Source organism: Lepisosteus oculatus, chromosome 27 (genome assembly GCF_040954835.1).
Source record: "Lepisosteus oculatus isolate fLepOcu1 chromosome 27, fLepOcu1.hap2, whole genome shotgun sequence".
Lineage (NCBI taxonomy): Eukaryota > Metazoa > Chordata > Actinopteri > Semionotiformes > Lepisosteidae > Lepisosteus > Lepisosteus oculatus.
Window position 1 is genome coordinate 9836595 of NC_090722.1, and position 23055 is coordinate 9859649.

Sequence of the window (23055 nt, forward strand, 5' to 3'; positions counted from 1 at the left end):
GGGGACAGGAGAGGCGGGGCAGCCAGTCGCAAGGCGGGGGAGGGCGGGTGCAGTACAGGGAAGGACCGCTGGGGGCAGGGGCGGCGCTGTCCCCACATGAAAACAGCCCAGCGCTAGGGAGACGCTGCGCACAGACTGGGCTCCACTACCACGCAGGTACACTCGTCACCCGTGCTGCTCGTCTCTGCACCACAGTCCGACACACCCGCGCTGCCCTGTCCTAGTCTGTGCGAATTCAGTAATAAATTCAAACCAGCGTTATCAATGTAAGTTAATGTCCAGTCGTATATTTTCACCGGTATTGTCTTAATTGTTTCAACACGGCCATGCCAATAAAGTCCTCTGAATTTGAATATGAACCTTGCTTTTGCTACTATAGCGATGCACTACAGTACATCATCACCTTATCACAGTTTAATACGGTACATACCTCCGTTTACCACACTGTGTTAATGTACTACAGTACATACTGCGGTTTAGTATTGTGTGTTACATTATATACCTCAGTTTACTACAGTGTGTTATAGTATACTACAATCTATACTGCAGTTTACCACAGTGTGTAATAGAGTAGCATTTTACTACAGTGTGTTATAGTGTACTACAGTCTATACTGCGGTTTACCACAGTGTGTAATAGAGTACCACAGTTAACTATAATGTGTTATAGTGTATTACAGTATATACCACAGTTTACTACAGTTATAGTGTACTAGTTTATAAAACAGTTTACCAGTGTGTTTTTAGTGTATTACAGAATATACTACAGTTTACTACAGTGTGTTACAGTCTAACACAGTATATACCACAGTTTAGTACAATTTTCTATAGTGTACTACAGGATATACCAGAGTTTACTGCAGTGTGTCACGTTAAACTGCAGTATAAATGACAGCTGGTGGTCAGCCAGTTTGTACAGAAGCACAGGATGATGCAGTATCATCGTGTTACACAGTGTCCCCACACACTCCCACACTCACAGTCTGTTCACCAACACTGTCCCACTGCCCACTCACACCACACACACACAGACAGGGAGCTGAGCCACTGACCGCCACACGAACTGACCACATACTGCGCAGACTGTCCTGAGCCACTGACCGCCACACGAACTGACCACACACTGCGCAGACTGTCCTGAGCCACTGACCGCCACACGAACTGACCACACACTGCGCAGACTGTCCTGAGCCACTGACCGCCACACGAACTGACCACACACTGCGCAGACTGTCCTGAGCCACTGACCGCCACACGAACTGACCACACACTACGCAGACTGTCTCTGTCCTGAGCCACTGTCCCACCACAAGAACTGACCACACACTGCGCAGACTGTCTCTGTCCTGAGCCACTGACTGCCACAAGTACTGACCACACACTGCGCAGACTGTCCTGAGCCACTGACCGCCACAAGTACTGCCCACACACTGCGCAGACTGTCTCTGTCCTGAGCCACTGTCCCACCACAAGAACTGACCACACACTGCGCAGACTGTCTCTGTCCTGAGCCACTGTCCCACCACAAGAACTGACCACACACTGCGCAGACTGTCTCTGTCCTGAGCCACTGTCCCACCACAAGTACTGACCACACACTGCGCAGACTGTCTCTGTCCTGAGCCACTGACCGCCACAAGTACTGACCACACACTGCGCAGACTGTCTCTGTCCTGAGCCACTGACCGCCACAAGTACTGACCACACACTGCGCAGACTGTCCTGAGCCACTGACCGCCACAAGTACTGCCCACACACTGCGCAGACTGTCTCTGTCCTGAGCCACTGTCCCACAAGTACTGACCACACACTGCGCAGACTGTCTCTGTCCTGAGCCACTGTCCCACCACAAGTACTGACCACACACTGCGCAGACTGTCTCTGTCCTGAGCCACTGACCGCCACAAGTACTGACCACACACTGCGCAGACTGTCCTGAGCCACTGTCCCACCACAAGTACTGACCACACACTGCGCAGACTGTCTCTGTCCTGAGCCACTGTCCCACAAGCACTGACCACACACTGCGCAGACTGTCTCTGTCCTGAGCCACTGTCCCACCACAAGCACTGACCACACACTGCGCAGACTGTCTCTGTCCTGAGCCACTGTCCCACCACAAGAACTGACCACACACTGCGCAGACTGTCTCTGTCCTGAGCCACTGTCCCACCACAAGCACTGACCACACACTGCGCAGACTGTCCTGAGCCACTGTCCCACCACAAGCACTGACCACACACTGCGCAGACTGTCCTGAGCCACTGTCCCACCACAAGAACTGACCACAGGCTGCCACATGCAGAGCAGAGGCACAGCGGAGGGGGAAGGGAGATGATAAAAATAGACGGAGTCATTCCATGGAAAGAGAGAGCAGGGGGCTGGGAAACAGGGATTCTATGGGAAGGAAGGGTGGAGACGTCTGTCAGAGAGAGAGGGGAGCAGGGCCAAGCAACAGAGCAGAGAAGAACAAAAGAAAAAGAGTCAAACACAGAGACAGGGACAGAGACAGACAGGGACAGAGACAGACAGACAGGAACAGACAGGGAGAGAATAGACACTCTCACTTTCACTCCACACACCCACTCTCTCACTCCACACACACACTCTCACTCCACACCCTCTCACACCACACACACCCACACTCTCACTCCAAACACCCACACACACTCTCTCACTCCACACCCACCCTCTCACTCCACACACACCCTCTCACTCCACACACACCCTCTCACTCCACACACACTGACACTCCACACACACTCTCACTCCACACACCCACTCTCTCACTCCACACACACACTCTCTCACTCCACACACCCACTCTCTCACTCCACACACACACACTCTCACTCCACACACACTCTCTCACACCACACACACACTCTCACTCCAAACACCCACACACACTCTCACTCCACACACACTCTCTCTCACTCCACACATCTTCACTCCCTGTTACTCAGTACAAGTATCTGCTGCCCCTCCCCTCCTCTCTCCCACTTTCTGCTCTCTACCTCACAGACTGTCACAACCTCATCAACCACCAGAGGGCACCTGGAACACACAGACACCTCTGAGAGAGAAACAGATTTACTGGAGTGTCCAGTCAGTGTGTCTGTATGAACCCCTCTCTCTCTCAGTGCAGTGTTCATGTACTGGAGTGTCCAGTCAGTGTGTCTGTATTAACCCCTCTCTCTCAGTGCAGTGTTAATGTACTGGAGTGTCCAGTCAGTGTGTCTGTATTAACCCCTCTCTCTCTCAGTGCAGTGTTAATGTACTGGAGTGTCCAGTCAGTGTGTCTGTATTAATCCCTCTCTCTCTCAGTGCAGTGTTAATGTACTGGAGTGTCCAGTCAGTGTGTCTGTATTAACCCCTCTCTCTCAGTCCAGTGTTAATGTACTGGAGTGTCCAGTCAGTGTGTCTGTATTAACCCCTCTCTCTCTCAGTGCAGTGTTAATGTACTGGAGTGTCCAGTCAGTGTGTCTGTATTAACCCCTCTCTCTCTCAGTGCAGTGTTAATGTACTGGAGTGTCCAGTCAGTGTGTCTGTATGAACCCCTCTCTCTCAGTGCAGTGTTAATGTACTGGAGTGTCCAGTCAGTGTGTCTGTATTAACCCCTCTCTCTCTCAGTGCAGTGTTAATGTACTGGAGTGTCCAGTCAGTGTGTCTGTATGAACCCCTCTCTCTCTCAGTGCAGTGTTAATGTACTGGAGTGTCCAGTCAGTGTGTCTGTATTAACCCCTCTCTCTCTCAGTGCAGTGTTAATGTACTGGAGTGTCCAGTCAGTGTGTCTGTATTACCCCTCTCTCTCTCAGTGCAGTGTTAATGTACTGGAGTGTCCAGTCAGTGTGTCTGTATTAACCCCTCTCTCTCTCAGTGCAGTGTTAATGTACTGGAGTGTCCAGTCAGTGTGTCTGTATTAACCCCTCTCTCTCTCAGTGCAGTGTTAATGTACTGGAGTGTCCAGTCAGTGTGTCTGTATGAACCCCTCTCTCTCTCAGTGCAGTGTTAATGTACTGGAGTGTCCAGTCAGTGTGTCTGTATTAACCCCTCTCTCTCTCAGTGCAGTGTTCATGTACTGGAGTGTCCAGTCAGTGTCTGTATTAACCCCTCTCTCTCTCAGTGCAGTGTTAATGTACTGGAGTGTCCAGTCAGTGTCTGTATGAACCCCTCTCTCTCTCAGTGCAGTGTTAATGTACTGGAGTGTCCAGTCAGTGTGTCTGTATTAACCCCTCTCTCTCTCAGTGCAGTGTTCATGTACTGGAGTCTCCAGTCAGTGTGTCTGTATTAACCCCTCTCTCTCAGTGCAGTGTTAATGTACTGGAGTGTCCAGTCAGTGTGTCTGTATGAACCCCTCTCTCTCTCAGTGCAGTGTTAATGTACTGGAGTGTCCAGTCAGTGTGTCTGTATGAACCCCTCTCTCTCTCAGTGCAGTGTTAATGTACTGGAGTGTCCAGTCAGTGTGTCTGTATTAACCCCTCTCTCTCTCAGTGCAGTGTTAATGTACTGGAGTGTCCAGTCAGTGTGTCTGTATTAACCCCTCTCTCTCTCAGTGCAGTGTTAATGTACTGGAGTGTCCAGTCAGTGTGTCTGTATTAACCCCCCTCTCTCTCAGTGCAGTGTTAATGTACTGGAGTGTCCAGTCAGTGTGTCTGTATTAACCCCTCTCTCTCTCAGTCCAGTGTTAATGTACTGGAGTGTCCAGTCAGTGTGTCTGTATTAACCCCTCTCTCTCAGTGCAGTGTTCATGTACTGGAGTGTCCAGTCAGTGTGTCTGTATGAACCCCTCTCTCTCAGTGGCTTCTCTCTGTCTTACTCACTCTCTCCCCTGTCTCTCTCTTTCTGTTTCTGTCTAATTAAAACACCACCCACTCATGTCTTGTCCTCATGCTTCACTGTTGCCATGGCAACACCAGTCTGTGACCACTTGTGTCACAGAGGGCTCTCATGTCACTATAGCAACAGATAGCCACCCGCTGTCAAGCTGCAATGTCTGTCTGTCCATCTGTCTGTGTCAGACTGTCAGTCTGTCTGACTGTGTCAGAGTGACAAAGTGTCCATCTGTCTGTGTCAGAGTGTCAGTCTATCTGTGTCAGAGTAACAGTGTCAGAGTGTCAGTCTGTGTCAGTGTCAGTGAGTCAGTGAGTCTGTCTGTGTGTCAGTCAGTGAGTCTGTCAGTCTGTGTGTCAGTCTGTGTCTGTGTCAGTGAGTCAGTCAGTCTGTGTCAGTGTCAGTGAGTCAGTTAGTCTGTCAGTCTGTCTGTGTGTCAGTCAGTCTGTCAGTCTGTCTGTGTGTCAGTCAGTCTGTGTCTGTGTGTCAGTCAGTCTGTGTCTGTGAGTCAGTCAGTCTGTGTCTGTGAGTCAGTCTGTCAGTTTGTATCAGTGTGTCACTGAGTCAGTCTGTGTCAGTGAGTCACTGAGTCAGTCTGTGTCAGTGAGTCAGTGAGTCAGTCTGTGTCAGTGTCAGTGTCAGTCAGTCTGTGTCAGTGTCAGTCAGTCAGTCCGTGTCAGTGTCAGTCAGTCAGTCTGTGTCAGTCAGTCTGTGTCAGTGTCAGTCAGTCAGTCTGTGTCAGTCAGTCTGTGTCAGTGTCAGTCAGTCAGTCAGTCAGTCTGTGTCAGTGTCAGTCAGTCAGTCTGTGTCAGTGTCAGTCAGTGTCAGTGAGTCTGTCTGCATGTGACCCAGAGGATCTGGGGATCAGATCACTACAAGGCAGCAGAGCTGCTGGGGGCTGAGAGTCCTATTACCTCGCTGTCAGCTTGTGCAGGTGATGCTGTCCCGGGTTCGAGTCACCCCTGAGGAGGCACACTTTGCACACGCCCCCACCAGAGGGCGCTCACGCCCCGCGGCACAGCCTCGCGCTGCCGACAGCGGGGGTGGGGGGTGGGTAAGACGAGAGAGCGAGCGAGGCAGCTGGAGGAATATTCTGAACATCGTCCACAAGAACACCCCCCCCACAGCGTGGCCTGAACATTAGAGACGTGTGCAGAGCCTTGAAACCTCGTATACAACACCCTGCCCCCAGAACTACTCTGCCTGCCCAGTGTTACAGGTAGAGACACAGCCCTTATAGAGTCAGGAGACTCATCTCCCTGCAGTCTGGAGCAGAGAGCTTTAAAGGAGCCCCAGTCTCACTGTGCCCTGTGTCAGTGTTACAGGTAGAGACACAGCCCTTATAGAGTCAGGATACTCATCTCCCTGCAGTCTGGAGCAGAGAGCTTTAAAGGAGCCCCAGTCTCACTGTGACCTGTGTCAGTGTTACAGGTAGAGACACAGCCCTTATAGAGTCAGGAGACTCATCTCCCTGCAGTCTGGAGCAGAGAGCTTTAAAGGAGCCCCAGTGTCACTGTGACCTGTGTCAGTGTTACAGGTAGAGACACAGCCCTTATAGAGTCAGGAGACTCATCTCCCTGCAGTCTGGAGCAGAGAGCTTTAAAGGAGCCCCAGTCTCACTGTGACCTGTGTCAGTGTTATAGGTAGAGGCACAGATAGAGAGAAATGCACTGATATAGACACAGATCTGCATATAGAAAGACATAAATCTTTCGAAAATGGTGTATCAGCAAGTGTGTGCACACGTGTGTGTGTGCGTGAGTGTTTGTGGGATTGCCATGGAAACTACAGTCACACAATAGCAAAGCCTCATGCACTCTTTCCGGAGTTCAGAGTGAATGACGCACTCTCTCCCTCCCTCTCTTTTTCTCACACTCCCTCCTACACCAGCAGTTTCTTTTATACAAGCAAAATGTTCTGTCACATCTCCTCCCTCTTTCTGCTGTATCTCTCCTTTCACTACACTGACAGAGCAGTCTGAGAGTCTCCAGGCTGGACTGGACTGACTGGACTGGGAGCTGGACTAGTGATTCACTGGGATTATAATCAGACTGACTGACACTGACAGAGCAGTCTGAGAGTCTCCAGGCTGGACTGGACTGACTGGACTGGGAGCTGGATTAGTGATTCACTGGGATTATAATCAGACTCACACTGACAGAGCAGTCTGAGAGTCTGCAGGCTGGACTGGACTGACTGGACTGGGAGCTGGACTAGTGATTCACTGGGATTATAATCAGACTCACTACACTGACAGAGCAGTCTGAGACTCTCCAGGCTGGACTGGACTGGACTGACTGGACTGGGAGCTGAGCTGAGCTGAGCTGAGCTGTGTGTGTGTGTGTGTGTGTGTGTGTGTGTGTCTGTGTGTGTGGAAGGTGACTCACTGTGAGCGGCAGAAGTGACTGTGCCCGTCTGTTAACTCCTGTCCTTCCTCTCCTCTCTCCTCTCCCTCCTGCCCTCTCATCTCCCTCTCTCTGCCTCCCTCTCCTCCTCTCCCCTCCAGATACTCTGGAGCACAACACACACAGCTACACAACCCCCCAGACTGCAGACTCACACACACAGCTACACAACCCCCCCAGACTGCAGACTCACACACAGAGCTACACAACCCCCCCAGACTGCAGACTCACACACACATACACAACACCCAGACTGCAGACTCACACACAGAGCTACACAACCCCCCCAGACTGCAGACTCACACACACAGCTACACAACCCCCCCAGACTGCAGACTCACACACAGAGCTACACAACCCCCCCAGACTGCAGACTCACACACACAGCTACACAACCCCCCCAGACTGCAGACTCACACAGAGCTACACAACCCCCCCAGACTGCAGACTCACACACACAGCTACACAACCCCCCCAGACTGCAGACTCACACACAGAGCTACACAACCCCCCCAGACTGCAGACTCACACACACAGCTACACAACCCCCCCTAGACTGCAGACTCACACAGAGCTACACAACCCCCCCAGACTGCAGACTCGCACAGCCCCAGAACCGGACCCCCGCAGGACTCACCAGTGCCGGGCCGGCCCATGACGATGTCCCTGCGGGGCGTGGGGTGTGGCGCCTCTGCGGGCACGATGACGGGCAGCAGGGCGGTGGGGGCGGGGTGGCAGGGCACCGGCTGCAGGGGCGCCCCGAACGCGGCGCCCCCCCTGTCCCGCGAGCCCTGGCCAGAGGAGGCGGCCGTGGCCGAGCCCAGCGGGCCGGCGGGCCCGGAGTCCGCCGAGGAAGAGGAGGAGGAGTAGGTGGGCGAGGAAGAGACCAGGACGATGGCGGAGCCGGGCGCGCTGTGGGCGATCAGGATGGCGCCGTTGGCCGCCGCCGCCGCTGCGTTGATGGGCACGGGCACCTGGATGCCTGGCTTGCCGGCCTGGCCGGCGGGGTCCTTGGGGCGGCCCGGTCCGGCGGGCCCACCCCCAGCGCCGCCGGGCCGGCCGGCGCCCCGGCCCCCCCCGCCCAGCGCCAGCGGCTTCTCGGTGAACTTGGCCAGGGGCACCTCGGGGTTCCTCACGATGACGGGCGAGTCGCGCAGGGGCTGCTGGGAGGCGGAGGGCGGCACGGCCACCACCCTGCGCACCACGGGGTCGGAGGTCACGGGCGACACCAGCAGCGGGGGCGGCGAGGAGGAGGGCGTGGAGGAGGAGGAGGAGGAGGACGGGGGCAGGCTGAGGGGGCCCCCCCGCGGCCGGGGGAAGGGCAGGGGGCCGCCGCCCAGCGCCGAGGGGGGCGACAGCACCCTGAACGTGGCCGGGTCGCCCCCCCCCGCCGGGTCCAGGGCCTCGCCCTTGGGGTACTCCAGGCCGGCGGCCGAGCCGGAGCCGGGCGTGGGCGGCCCGCAGGCGGCCGGGTTCGAGCCCGGCCCGTGGCCCTCCGGCTTCCTCTTGCTGGGGCTCATGGGCACAGTGAAGGTCAGGCTGGTCTGGAAGGAGGGCAGGATGCCCGAGGGGTAGCGCTCGCGCTCGCCGGGCGTCTGCGGGGTGCCCAGCTTGGGGGTGCCGGCCCCCGTGCCGCTCTGGTGCCGGTGGCGGCGCGGGGGGGGCAGCACCGGCGAGGCGGTGATGGGGCTGAAGTTGGCGGGCCGGAAGCCGAAGAGCGGCGAGGGCGAGGGCGAGGGGGCGGGCGAGAAGGGCGACTGCGTGGACACGGGCGAGAAGGAGGGGGTGCCAGAGCGCGAGCTGCCCAGGGACACCAGCATGGTGGCGGCCTCGCACTCGTCGAAGTCGAAGCGCGACAGGTCCTGGGCCAGCACGGCGGCGGCGGCGGCGGCGGCGGCGGGCGAGGGCAGCACCAGGCGGGGGCGCGACTCCCCCCGCGAGCTGGCCTCGCTGCTCTCCCGCGACGTCTCGTCCCACTCGAAGTCGGCGCTCATCCGGCCGCGGCCCAGGTCCGAGGGCGTGGCGGTGCCCGAGCTGCTGCCCCCGCCGCCGCCGCGCTCCCGCTCCGCCCCCCCGCCGCCGCCCTCCATCTCCTTGGTGCGCATGGACAGGTGGCGCGAGCAGTACCCGCGGCGCTGCGACTCCTTCATGCAGCCGTCCCGCGAGCACAGGCGCCGCCACTGCTTGCCGTTGAACTTCTTGCGGATGCCGTTGGGGGTGCACACCACGTCGCCCTTCTTGTACTTCTGCTGCGCCGCCGTCAGGGGCGTCCGCGAGCGCGGCGAGGAGGAGGAGGAGGAGGTGGAGCCCGAGCCGCCCGCGTGCTTGTCCAGCGGGAGGAGGCCGCCGCCCCCGGCCCGCCCGCTCCCCGCGCCGGGGGCGGGGCTGGGGGCGGGGCCTGTGCCGGGGGCGGGCAGCGGCGGCGGCGGCGCGTGCGAGAGGGGCTGCTGGGCCGCGCCCAGCGCCTCGTGGTCCGGGAAGGCGCGGGCCAGGACGGGCGCGGGCCCCAGGCTGGCCAGCGGGGTCAGGGCCGGGGCGCCGCCGGGGCCGAAGCCGGGCGCGGCGTGGTAGCCGGGGGGCTTGGAGAGGAGGGGCCGGGGGGGCGGCGGCGCCTTGCCCCCACCCAGCGCCAGCGGGGCGGCCATGCTGAGGCGCGTCACCTCCACGTCCTCCTCCGGCGCCGCGGCCCGCCTGCCGCCGGCGCCCAGGCTCAGCGCCGGCCCCTCGGCCTTCCCCGGGGGGCGGCCGGCGGCGGAGGGCAGGCCGTAGCCCCGCGGCGCGGCCCCCAGCGCCAGCCCGCTGCTCAGGGCGCAGACCTCCTTCTCCACCTCCATGTCCTCGCGCCGCTCGCGCTCCTCCCGCGCCCGCGCCCGCGCCCCCGGCACGCCCCCCGCGCCCGCGCGCTGCAGCCCGTCCCAGGCGGGCAGCAGGAGCCGCAGGCTCTGCCGGGACACCCACACGGACTCGGCCCTGGCCCCCTCGGCGCCCTCCGCCGGCCCCCCGCCCGCGCCGCGGAAGGTGACCCGGTAGGGGAAGGACACGGCGGGGTGCGGGTCGAACTGCGACACCACGCCCTCCCGGTACAGCTGCGCCCCCTCCTCCGCAGCCCCGCCCCCGCCCCCCAGGGGCACGCACACCCGGGTCCCCACGGCGACCGGCGCGGCCCCCGGCGGCGGGGCGTCCAGGATCAGCTCCGCCTCCCCGCCCCCCCCCGCCGCCGCCGCCTGGGGCCCCCCGTCCGGGAAGGGGTAGAAGCGGGGTCTCCTCTCGCCGAACACCTGCACCTCCAGCAGGCGGCTCTGCCCGCAGGCCCGCTGCACCAGCCCGGCCCGGAACAGGGGGCGCCCGTCCTCGCTGCCCCGCACCAGCACGCGCTGGCCGGCCAGCTCCTGCAGCAGGGCCTCGGGGCGGCGGGCCGGCGGGGGCGGGGGGGCCCTGCCCGGGGGCTCCCGGGGGGCCGCGGGGGCCGCCGGCGCCTCCGCCAGCTCCAGGTCGGCCGAGTGCTCGCTGGCCGTGTCGGTGGAGGAGGAGCGCACGGAGCTGGGGGCGCCCTCGCCCTCCCCGGCTCGCTCTCCCTCGGGCCCCGCCTCCCTCTCCTGCCCCCCCGCGGGTCCCGGGGCCCCTGGGGCCTCGCCGCCGTTGTCGCCGCTGCTGTTGTTGTCCGGGTCGCTGCCGGCGGGGGCGGCGGGGGGCGCGGGGGCGCAGTGCTCGGACGTGTACTTCTTCTTGGGCACCTTGGCCTTGAAGGTGGCCGTCTTGCGGCTGGCCGGAGGGGTGCTGTTGCTGTGGGCCCCGCCGGCGGTGCTGTCCGCGGCCCGCCTCCCGCCCTCCTCCTTCCCACAGTCCCCCTCCCCGGCCGGCCGCTCTGCTTCCTCCCCGGCCCGGTCTCTGTGTCCCCCCGGAGGCCCCTCCCCCTCCGGGACTCCGCCCCCGCCCCTCCTGACTGGCTCTCCCTGGGAGTGGGCGGGGCTCGCCCCCGCCTGTCTCCGCGGCGACGGCGTCTCTGCCCGCCCCTCGCCGCTGTCTCTCGTCCTGTCCCTCCTCTCGGGCTCCACGCCCGCGTCCGGCGCCGCCACCCGCCTCTTCCCGCCTTTCGCCCGGGTGGATGGGGGAGACCGGCCGCCCTGCGTCTTCATCCTCTTCATCGCCTCCAACGCCGCGCTGGTGTTAGAAAACTCTTCTTCTCCCTCCTCCTGGTTTCTTAGCTCATTTGTGTTTGCGTTTCTGTGTGATCTGTCCTTTTTCCCCGTTTGTCCTCCTCAGGCTTCCCTCTCGTCTCTCCTGCTCGTCCTTGTGGGGGATTTACAGACTCTGAAGGAGAGAGAGAACAATTAACACCATTAATATCCAGCAGTCAACATGGCGGAGACCCTACACACCAACACACAAACAGAGAGCTTTAAAGGAGCCCCAGTCTCACTGTGATCTGTGTCAGTGTTACAGGTAGAGACACAGCCCTTATAGAGTCAGGAGACTCATCTCCCTGCACTCTGGAGCAGAGAGCTTTAAAGGAGCCGCAGTCTCACTGTGACCTGTGTCAGTGTTACAGGTAGAGACACAGCCCTTATAGAGTCAGGAGACCCATCTCCCTGCAGTCTGGAGCAGAGAGCTTTAAAGGAGCCCCAGTCTCACTGTGACCTGTGTCAGTGTTACAGGTAGAGACACAGCCCTTATAGAGTCAGGAGACTCATCTCCCTGCAGTTTGGAGCAGAGAGCTTTAAAGGAGCCCCAGTCTCACTGTGATCTGTGCCAGTGTTACAGGTAGAGACACAGCCCTTATAGAGTCAGGAGACTCATCTCCCTGCAGTCTGGAGCAGAGAGCTTTAAAGGAGCCCCAGTCTCACTGTGACCCGTGTCAGAGATACAGGTAGAGACGGGGTTACAGATATGAATGTATATACTAATATTTAAAGAGTTCTAGTCTGTGCTCAGATTGTAATGTGTTAATTCTCTGAATACAGTTTGCTCTTGAACTTACCCTGTGTTTATAAGGGGCCTTATTTGTACCTGAGCCTCTATATGAACATCACTGTCAAGATCTGTGTGTCAGTGTATGTTCCTGTGTCTGTGGGAATGTTCCTGTGTCTGTGGGTATGTGTTTATCTGTCTGTCTGTGTGTGTGTGTGCCTGTTTGTGAGTACATGCCTGTGAATGTGTGTGTCGTGTCCACAGCTCTCCAGAGAGGCGGGGAAATTCTGTACTTGACAACTGAGCTCTGGGGTTTTTCTTTCTTCTTCAGATTAACTGTTTTGCTGCCGTGGCAAAAGCACAACAGCCCACACTTCCTGTCGGTTAGGGCGACATCACTTCCTGTGTGCTGCTGTCTGCTCAGCGCCTCTCTGCTCCCTCTGTACCTGGCCCTGGGGCTCCGTTTCATTTCCTCCTCTCCCTTCCCCTGCGTCTCGACCCTCCAGTCCCCCGTCTCGATAAAACTGAATCAGCTCCCCCTTCATCCCAAATCCGCTCACACAACTCTCCAACTGAATCAAGACCAAACGCACACCACTGGGCGAACGACAGTGCCGGTTGCCCTGATCATGACTTGACAAACTGCCTGACCCACTTACACACAGCCACTACATCAATCAGTACGTCAGTGTGAGACAGCATGTTCTACCATCTTACTGCACTTACGCGTATTTACTACAGTAACAGCTCCAGCAGTGTCAGTACTGTGATCAGTGCAGTATTAACTGTATTTACTGCAGGAACAGCTCCAGCAGTGTCAGTGACAGTACTGTGATCAGTGCAGTATTAACTGTATTTACTGCAGGAACAGCTCCAGCAGTGTCAGTACTGTGATCAGTGCAGTATTAACTGTATTTACTACAGTAACAGCTCCAGCAGTGTCAGTACTGTGATCAGTGCAGTATTAACTGTATTTACTGCAGGAACAGCTCCAGCAGTGTCAGTACTGTGATCAGTGCAGTATTAACTGTATTTACTGCAGGAACAGCTCCAGCAGTGTCAGTGACAGTACTGTGACCAGTGCAGTATTAACTGTATTTACTACAGTAACAGCTCCAGCAGTGTCAGTACTGTGATCAGTGCAGTATTAACTGTATTTACTGCAGGAACAGCTCCAGCAGTGTCAGTGACAGTACTGTGATCAGTGCAGTATTAATTGTATTTACTGCAGGAACAACTCCAGTAGTGTCAGTGTCAGTACTGTGATCAGTGCAGTATTAACTGTATTTACTGCAGGAACAACTCCAGTAGTGTCAGTACTGTGATCAGTGCAGTATTAACTGTATTTACCGCAGAACAGCTCCAGCAGTGTCAGTACTGTGACCAGTGCAGTATTAACTGTATTTACTCCAGGAACAGCTCCAGTAGTGTCAGTGACAGTACTGTGATCAGTGCAGTATTAACTGTATTTACTGCAGGAACAGCTCCAGCAGTGTCAGTGACAGTACTGTGATCAGTGCAGTATTAACTGTATTTACTACAGTAACAGCTCCAGCAGTGTCAGTACTGTGCTCAGTGCAGTATTAACTATATTTACTGCAGGAACAGCTCCAGCAGTGTCAGTGACAGTACTGTGATCAGTGCAGTATTAACTGTATTTACTGAAGGAACAGCTCCAGCAGTGTCAGTGTCAGTACTGTGACCAGTGCAGTATTAACTGTATTTACTACAGTAACAGCTCCAGCAGTGTCAGTGTCAGTACTGTGATCAGTGCAGTATTAACTGTATTTACTGCAGGAACAGCTCCAGCAGTGTCAGTGACAGTACTGTGATCAGTGCAGTATTAACTGTATTTACTGCAGGAACAGCTCCAGCAGTGTCAGTACTGTGATCAGTGCAGTATTAACTGTATTTACTGCAGGAACAGCTCCAGCAGTGTCAGTGACAGTACTGTGACCAGTGCAGTATTAACTGTATTTACTGCAGGAACAGCACCAGCAGTGTCAGTACTGTGATCAGTGCAGTATTAACTGTATTTACTGCAGGAACAGCTCCAGTAGTGTCAGTGACAGTACTGTGATCAGTGCAGTATTAACTGTATTTACTGCAGGAACAGCTCCAGCAGTGTCAGTGACAGTACTGTGATCAGTGCAGTATTAACTGTATTTACTGCTTTACTGCAGGAACAGCTCCAGTAGTGTCAGTGACAGTACTGTGATCAGTGCAGTATTAACTGTATTTACTGCAGGAACAGCTCCAGCAGTGTCAGTACTGTGATCAGTGCAGTATTAACTGTATTTACTGCAGGAACAGCTCCAGTAGTGTCAGTGACAGTACTGTGATCAGTGCAGTATTAACTGTATTTACTGCAGGAACAGCTCCAGCAGTGTCAGTGACAGTACTGTGATCAGTGCAGTATTAACTGTATTTACTGCTTTACTGCAGGAACAGCTCCAGTAGTGTCAGTGACAGTACTGTGATCAGTGCAGTATTAACTGTATTTACTGCAGGAACAGCTCCAGCAGTGTCAGTGACAGTACTGTGATCAGTGCAGTATTAACTGTATTTACTGCAGGAACAGCTCCAGCAGTGTCAGTGACAGTACTGTGATCAGTGCAGTATTAACTGTATTTACTGCAGGAACAGCACCAGCAGTGTCAGTGACAGTACTGTGATCAGTGCAGTATTAACTGTATTTACTGCAGAACAGCTCCAGCAGTGTCAGTACTGTGACCAGTGCAGTATTAACTGTATTTACTGCAGGAACAGCTCCAGCAGTGTCAGTGACAGTACTGTGATCAGTGCAGTATTAACTGTATTTACTGCAGGAACAGCTCCAGCAGTGTCAGTGACAGTACTGTGATCAGTGCAGTATTAACTGTATTTACTGCAGTAACAGCTCCAGCAGTGTCAGTGACAGTACTGTGATCAGTGCAGTATTAACTGTATTTACTGCAGGAACAGCTCCAGCAGTGTCAGTGACAGTACTGTGATCAGTGCAGTATTAACTGTATTTACTGCAGGAACAGCTCCAGCAGTGTCAGTGACAGTACTGTGATCAGTGCAGTATTAACTGTATTTACTGCAGGAACAGCTCCAGCAGTGTCAGTGACAGTACTGTGATCAGTGCAGTATTAACTGTATTTACTGCAGTAACAGCTCCAGCAGTGTCAGTGACAGTACTGTGATCAGTGCAGTATTAACTGTATTTACTGCAGGAACAGCTCCAGCAGTGTCAGTGACAGTACTGTGATCAGTGCAGTATTAACTGTATTTACTGCAGGAACAGCTCCAGCAGTGTCAGTGACAGTACTGTGATCAGTGCAGTATTAACTGTATTTACTGCAGGAACAGCTCCAGCAGTGTCAGTGACAGTACTGTGATCAGTGCAGTATTAACTGTATTTACTGCAGGAACAGCTCCAGCAGTGTCAGTGACAGTACTGTGATCAGTGCAGTATTAACTGTATTTACTACAGTAACAGCTCCAGCAGTGTCAGTACTGTGATCAGTGCAGTATTAACTGTATTTACTGCAGGAACAGCTCCAGCAGTGTCAGTGACAGTACTGTGCTCAGTGCAGTATTAACTGTATTTACTGCAGGAACAGCTCCAGCAGTGTCAGTGACAGTACTGTGATCAGTGCAGTATTAACTGTATTTACTGCAGGAACAGCTCCAGCAGTGTCAGTGTCAGTACTGTGATCAGTGCAGTATTAACTGTATTTACTGCAGGAACAGCTCCAGCAGTGTCAGTGACAGTACTGTGATCGGTGCAGTATTAACTGTATTTACTGCAGGAACAGCTCCAGCAGTGTCAGTGACAGTACTGTGATCAGTGCAGTATTAACTGTATTTACTGCAGGAACAGCTCCAGCAGTGTCAGTGACAGCACTGTGATCAGTGCAGTATTAACTGTATTTACTGCAGGAACAGCTCCAGCAGTGTCAGTGACAGTACTGTGATCAGTGCAGTATTAACTGTATTTACTGCAGGAACAGCTCCAGCAGTGTCAGTACTGTGATCAGTGCAGTATTAACTGTATTTACTGCAGGAACAGCTCCAGCAGTGTCAGTGACAGTACTGTGATCAGTGCAGTATTAACTGTATTTACTGCAGGAACAGCTCCAGCAGTGTCAGTACTGTGATCAGTGCAGTATTAACTGTATTTACTGCAGGAACAGCTCCAGCAGTGTCAGTGACAGTACTGTGATCAGTGCAGTATTAACTGTATTTACTGAAGGAACAGCTCCAGCAGTGTCAGTGACAGTACTGTGACCAGTGCAGTATTAACTGTATTTACTGCAGGAACAGCTCCAGCAGTGTCAGTGACAGTACTGTGATCAGTGCAGTATTAACTGTATTTACTGCAGGAACAGCTCCAGCAGTGTCAGTGACAGTACTGTGATCAGTGCAGTATTAACTGTATTTACTGCAGGAACAGCTCCAGCAGTGTCAGTGACAGTACTGTGATCAGTGCAGTATTAACTGTATTTACTGCAGGAACAGCTCCAGCAGTGTCAGTGACAGTACTGTGATCAGTGCAGTATTAACTGTATTTACTGCAGGAACAGCTCCAGCAGTGTCAGTGACAGTACTGTGATCGGTGCAGTATTAACTGTATTTACTGCAGGAACAGCTCCAGCAGTGTCAGTGACAGTACTGTGATCAGTGCAGTATTAACTGTATTTACTGCAGGAACAGCTCCAGCAGTGTCAGTGACAGCACTGTGATCAGTGCAGTATTAACTGTATTTACTGCAGGAACAGCTCCAGCAGTGTCAGTGACAGTACTGTGATCAGTGCAGTATTAACTGTATTTACTGCAGGAACAGCTCCAGCAGTGTCAGTGACAGTACTGTGATCAGTGCAGTATTAACTGTATTTACTGCAGGAACAGCTCCAGCAGTGTCAGTGACAGTACTGTGATCAGTGCAGTATTAACTGTATTTACTGCCGGAACAGCTCCAGCAGTGTCAGTGACAGTACTGTGACCAGTGCAGTATTAACTGTATTTACTACAGTAACAGCTCCAGCAGTGTCAGTACTGTGATCAGTGCAGTATTAACTGTATTTACTGCAGGAACAGCTCCAGCAGTGTCAGTGACAGTACTGTGATCAGTGCAGTATTAACTGTATTTACTGCAGGAACAGCTCCAGCAGTGTCAGTACTGTGATCAGTGCAGTATTAACTGTATTTACTGCAGGAACAGCTCCAGCAGTGACAGTACTGTGATCAGTGCAGTATTAACTGTATTTACTGCAGGAACAGCTCCAGCAGTGTCAGTGACAGTACTGTGATCAGTGCAGTATTAACTGTATTTACTGCAGGAACAGCTCCAGTAGTGTCAGTGTCAGTACTGTGATCAGTGCAGTATTAACTGTATTTACTGCAGGAACAGCTCCAGCAGTGTCAGTGACAGTACTGTGATCAGTGCAGTATTAACTGTATTTACTGCAGGAACAGCTCCAGTAGTGTCAGTGACAGTACTGTGACCAGTGCAGTATTAACTGTATTTACTGCAGGAACAGCTCCAGCAGTGTCAGTGACAGTACTGTGATCAGTGCAGTATTAACTGTATTTACTGCAGGAACAGCTCCAGCAGTGTCAGTGACAGTACTGTGACCAGTGCAGTATTAACTGTATTTACTGCAGGAACAGCTCCAGCAGTGTCAGTACTGTGATCAGTGCAGTATTAACTGTATTTACTGCAGGAACAGCTCCAGCAGTGTCAGTACTGTGATCAGTGCAGTATTAATTGTATTTACTGCAGGAACAGCTCCAGCAGTGTCAGTGACAGCACTGTGACCAGTGCAGTATTAACTGTATTTACTGCAGGAACAGCTCCAGCAGTGTCAGTACTGTGATCAGTGCAGTATTAACTGTATTTACTGCAGGAACAGCTCCAGCAGTGTCAGTACTGTGCTCAGTGCAGTATTAACTGTATTTACTGCAGGAACAGCTCCAGCAGTGTCAGTGACAGTACTGTGATCAGTGCAGTATTAACTGTATTTACTGCAGGAACAGCTCCAGCAGTGTCAGTGACAGTACTGTGATCAGTGCAGTATTAACTGTATTTACTGCAGGAACAACTCCAGCAGTGTCAGTGACAGTACTGTGATCAGTGCAGTATTAACTGTATTTACTGCAGGAACAGCTCCAGCAGTGTCAGTGACAGTACTGTGATCAGTGCAGTATTAACTGTATTTACTGCAGGAACAGCTCCAGCAGTGTCAGTGACAGTACTGTGATCAGTGCAGTATTAACTGTATTTACTGCAGGAACAGCTCCAGCAGTGTCAGTACTGTGATCAGTGCAGTATTAACTGTATTTACTACAGTAACAGCTCCAGCAGTGTCAGTACTGTGACCAGTGCAGTATTAACTGTATTTACTGCAGGAACAGCTCCAGCAGTGTCAGTGTCAGTACTGTGATCAGTGCAGTATTAACTGTATTTACTGCAGGAACAGCTCCAGCAGTGTCAGTGACAGGCCTGTGTGAAAACACTGTCCCTCAGTGAGGCCGGTAAATATTCTCGGAGGTCGGAGAGGCGTCTGAGACGCAGGATCAGATGACACACGATCTGACAGTGTGATTGAATCACGGAGTGAACGAGGGGACACGCGTGAGACCCAGTGAGACAGTGAAAACCCGGCGCGCCGGACCGAGGCTGGGACGTAGTAGTCGAAATAGCGGGGTAGTAGTACTGTAGTAGTTTCGTCAGTACCGGCTCTGACATCTTATCGCAAGCACGTCAGTCTTTGCAGAATAACAAATGCAGTAGCTGACATTATTAATGATTATTATTATCGTTTGTTTCCAGCGACGTGTGCGGGGCGCTGCGTGCCGTCGCCCTACACCCTGGGCGCAGAGGTGCGAGCTGGCGGACAGGCGAAAGTTGTTATTATGACTGTTATGATGATGATTATTATTAGTGCAACTCGGCGCAAAAGACGTCAAGACGTGCAAACGCGGCGCAAACTGCACAGACCTTGTCGGGGCATATCCCGACCCCGGCACTTGAAAGTTCAGGATGTGGGAGTGACCCCCCGGGACACACGCAGACACACACACCTCCGCTGCCCTGACCCCCGGGCCCCCCAGACTCCTCGCGCACAGGGCGCGGGGAAGACCGTGTCCCCGCGCTGCCAGGCTGACACCCCGGTCCGCACTTACACGCTCGCAGAGTCGCGTCTCGTCCGCAGGCACGGCTGGGGCCGCTCCGCACATCCCTGCGCCGCTACCGCAGAGCCCCTCCGCGGAACATGGTCCTCCAAAACAAACAAGTCGGCAAACACGGAAAATAACACCATCCGACCGACCAACCCCCCAAAAAACTATCTGGAGTCCCTTTTTACACTACAGTCACAAAATGGTGAATGAACCTCGAACAGCTGGCCCGACTAGCCAATCAGAATTCACTGACAGGTACAGTACCCAATGGGAGAGACGGACGGGGCCAGGAGGGAGGGTTCCATTGGCGAAGTCGCCGTGACTGACAGGCGGGGCTGACCAATCGAAGGCGGGAACAAGCTTCATCACGGCCTCGGCCTCAAGTTTACAGTACCCAATCAGAAGACGCGAAGGCTTAGGAACAGCGAGTAGGCGGGAAGAGGGGCGGGATTACAAACTCGGCCGCCAATGGCAGCGGCCAGCGCCCCCCTGCCAGCCCCCCCGAGCGCTGTGCAGGTTTCCCACATTGGAGGAAGCAGGGCTCGCCCTCCGCGCCGCAGTGCACCACGGGAGTTGTAGTCCCACCGCAGCGGCGACTCCCTTCACGGTAACGGTCTTGGCCCTTCCTGGAAAACTACAAAGTCACCCCTGCACTTCCCAGAACTAGATCATTCCACTACAGCCCCGGCTACAGTCAATAGGACTTTAGGGGGGGGGAGGGGATGGGCGACGAAGAAACTTGAAAGCAAAAGTATTTTCTGAAAAAGTTGTGGTGTTGTCGCTGTCTTGTAGTAGGCGGAAGACGGAACGCCGGTGTGATTTCTTGATCTCAACTTTCAGAAATGCTCCCCACCCGTGCGCTCTGTCTCCTCCCTCCTCGTATCTCACTCTGCATATTTGCTGCCCTTGTTTTTAACTAAACTCTCCAGTGCTCCCCTGTCGTCCCTTCACTCAGCAACAGTCCCTCACCTCGCCACTCCCGTCCAATCACGGAGCCCCGTTCAGACTAGCAATGACGTATTCAGACCCTGGCCCCGCCCCCTCGCTCTGTAGCGATCCAGGCGCTCGGGCCTGACGTCACCAAGTCGCCCTCCCATTGGACGAGAGGCAAAAGGGGTCTCGGCCAATGGAGAGGTGCGGCGGTGATGTCATCACGCGTGTTGCCACCAGCTGCACAGGAGGGGCGTGTCTGGAGTAAACTTGTCTCACCCTGTGTTAATTGTGCAGAGACCGACACCGGGAGGAAAAAACTCTTTTTTGCCTTTTCCTGCGTCTGGTACAAATGTTTCTCTGTTTTCTGTCTGTATTTGCTGGATTCAGTGCAGAGAACAGCGACTTAACACACTCCTGGGCTCAAGGGAGTTTTTTACACTGTCCTACAATTCAGTCTGAAGAAAATATCCCACACTGACAGGCTGGAGGAACTGAGTCTCTTTAGTCTGAAGAGAGAGTCCCACACTGACAGGCTGGAGGAACTGACTCTCTTAAATCTGAAGGGAGGGTCCTGCACTGACAGGCATGAGGAACTGAGGCTCTTATTTTGAAGGGAGTGTCCCACACTGATAGACTGGAGGAACTGAGTCTCTTTAGTCTGAAGGGAGGGTCCCACACTGACAGGCTGGAGGAGCTATAACAATAATAATTGCTTACACTTATATAGCGCTTTTCTGGACACTCCACTCAAAGCACTTTACAGGTAATGGGGACACCCCTCCACCACCACCAATGTGCAGCCCCGCCTGGATGAGCTGAGTCTCTTTAGTCTGAAGGGAGGGTCCCACACTGACAGCCTGAAGGAATTGAGTCTCTTTAGTCTGTGTCCCATTCTGATAGACTGGCATCAGATAGGACCTCAGCAGGAGGTCCACCCTGCTCGAGCTCTGAGCCATGGTTTCACCAACAGCTGGTATCATGAGTTACTGTACCGACCTCTCTGTGCCTAAACCTGATCACACTGGGACTGACTGCACTGTATTGTGCTTTTACCATGATCTCACTGGGCTTTATTACACTGTACTGTGCTTTTACCCTGATCTCACTGGGCTTTACTGCACTGTACTGTGCTTTTACCCTGATCTCACTGGGCTTTACTGCACTGTACTGTGCTTTTACCCCGATCTCACTGTGATTTACTGCACTGTACTTTGCTTTTACCCTGCTCTTATTGTGATTTACTATAGTTTACCGTGCTTTTGGGATTTAGTGCACTGTACTGTTAATTTCTATCTGAGTGATATATTGGTTTGGCTACCTGACAATCAAACAGTGAAGAAAATGACTGAGGCAAAGAACAGCAGAAAGGTGACTCTCTCAAGAGACAGGGGGAGAGTTAGAGGCAGAGGGGTGTGTAGTTACTCTGTTATTGGCAGGGTGCCTCTGTGAGATACTGACCTCTGCCCCCGCCTCTCTCTGTCTCCTGACCCTGCTGTGACCCCTGTCAGCAGTTCACAACACTCCCTCTGTCAATCATGGGCTCAGAGACACCTCTTGCTGGGCAGCGCAGCCACCGGCTAGCAGACTGCCGGGACAGGGAGAGAATGAGGAAGAGGGGGTGCGAGTGCGCAGACGTGTGGCCGCTATGGGGTACTGCTACCGCTGCCGTGTTCAGGGGGCGAACCCGTTTAAAGACTGAAGCGAAGGTACGCGAGCAGCCTGAGACGCAGTTCCAGTTACAGCCACGAGATGGCAATATTTCCCAAGAAATATTTCAAAAGGAAAAAGTGAAACAGAATTACATAACAAGTAAAAGAGCGGGACGGTTCTAACACACCGCGTGTGTGTATTGTTATTGTTACTGAGAGACGGGCTCACTGTCTGTTCCTCAGGCTTGGACAGGAGATCACACACTGTATTATTATTACTGAGAGACGGGCTCACTGTCTGTTCCTCAGGCTTGGACAGGAGATCACACACTGTATTATTATTACTGAGAGACGGGCTCACTGTTCCTCAGGCTGGGACAGGAGATCACACACTGTATTATTATTATTGAGAGACAGGCTCACTGTCTGTTCCTCAGGCTGGGACAGGAGATCACACACTGTATTATTATTATTGAGAGACAGGCTCACTGTTCCTCAGGCTGGGACAGGAGATCACACACTGTATTATTATTATTGAGAGACAGGCTCACTGTCTGTTCCTCAGGCTGGGACAGGAGATCACACACTGTATTATTATTATTGAGAGACAGGCTCACTGTCTGTTCCTCAGGCTGGGACAGGAGATCACACACTGTATTATTATTATTGAGAGACAGGCTCATTGTTCCTCAGGCTGGGACAGGAGATCACACACTGTATTATTATTATTGAGAGACAGGCTCACTGTCTGTTCCTCAGGCTGGGACAGGAGATCACACACTGTATTATTACTGAGAGACAGGCTCACTGTCTGTTCCTCAGGCTGGGACAGGAGATCACACACTGCATTATTATTATTGAGAGACAGGCTCACTGTCTGTTCCTCAGGCTGGGACAGGAGATCACACACTGTATTATTATTATTGAGAGACAGGCTCACTGTCTGTTCCTCAGGCTGGGACAGGAGATCACACACTGTATTATTATTATTGAGAGACGGGCTCACTGTCTGTTCCTCAGGCTGGGACAGGAGATCACACACTGTATTATTATTATTGAGAGACAGGCTCACTGTCTGTTCCTCAGGCTGGGACAGGAGATCACACACTGTATTATTATTATTGAGAGACAGGCTCACTGTCTGTTCCTCAGGCTGGG

General features: G+C 53.9%; 1 protein-coding gene and 1 long non-coding RNA gene across 3 annotated transcripts in view; one reads left to right on the forward strand and one right to left on the reverse strand.

Moving 5' to 3' along the window:
- Positions 1-20225, reverse strand: part of cicb (capicua transcriptional repressor b) — a 37525-nt gene extending 17300 nt beyond the window's left edge. Inside the window, exons 1-2 of one of the 2 annotated variants that reach the window (XM_069184649.1) lie at positions 19319-20225; positions 7875-11548 (exon numbers count right to left, since the gene is read on the reverse strand). In XM_069184649.1, coding sequence (XP_069040750.1) covers positions 7875-11382 — 3508 coding nt within the window. In that variant the 5' untranslated portion in view covers positions 11383-11548; positions 19319-20225. The remainder of the gene's footprint in view (positions 1-7874; positions 11549-19318) is intronic. The other variant, XM_069184648.1, reaches the window with a different exon arrangement.
- LOC138225226 (uncharacterized) lies at positions 68-7424 on the forward strand. The gene is made up of 3 exons (XR_011183784.1): positions 68-156; positions 3024-6051; positions 7339-7424. It is a non-coding gene; the product is annotated as an uncharacterized lncRNA (long non-coding RNA).
- Positions 20226-23055: the final 2830 nt, after the last annotated feature.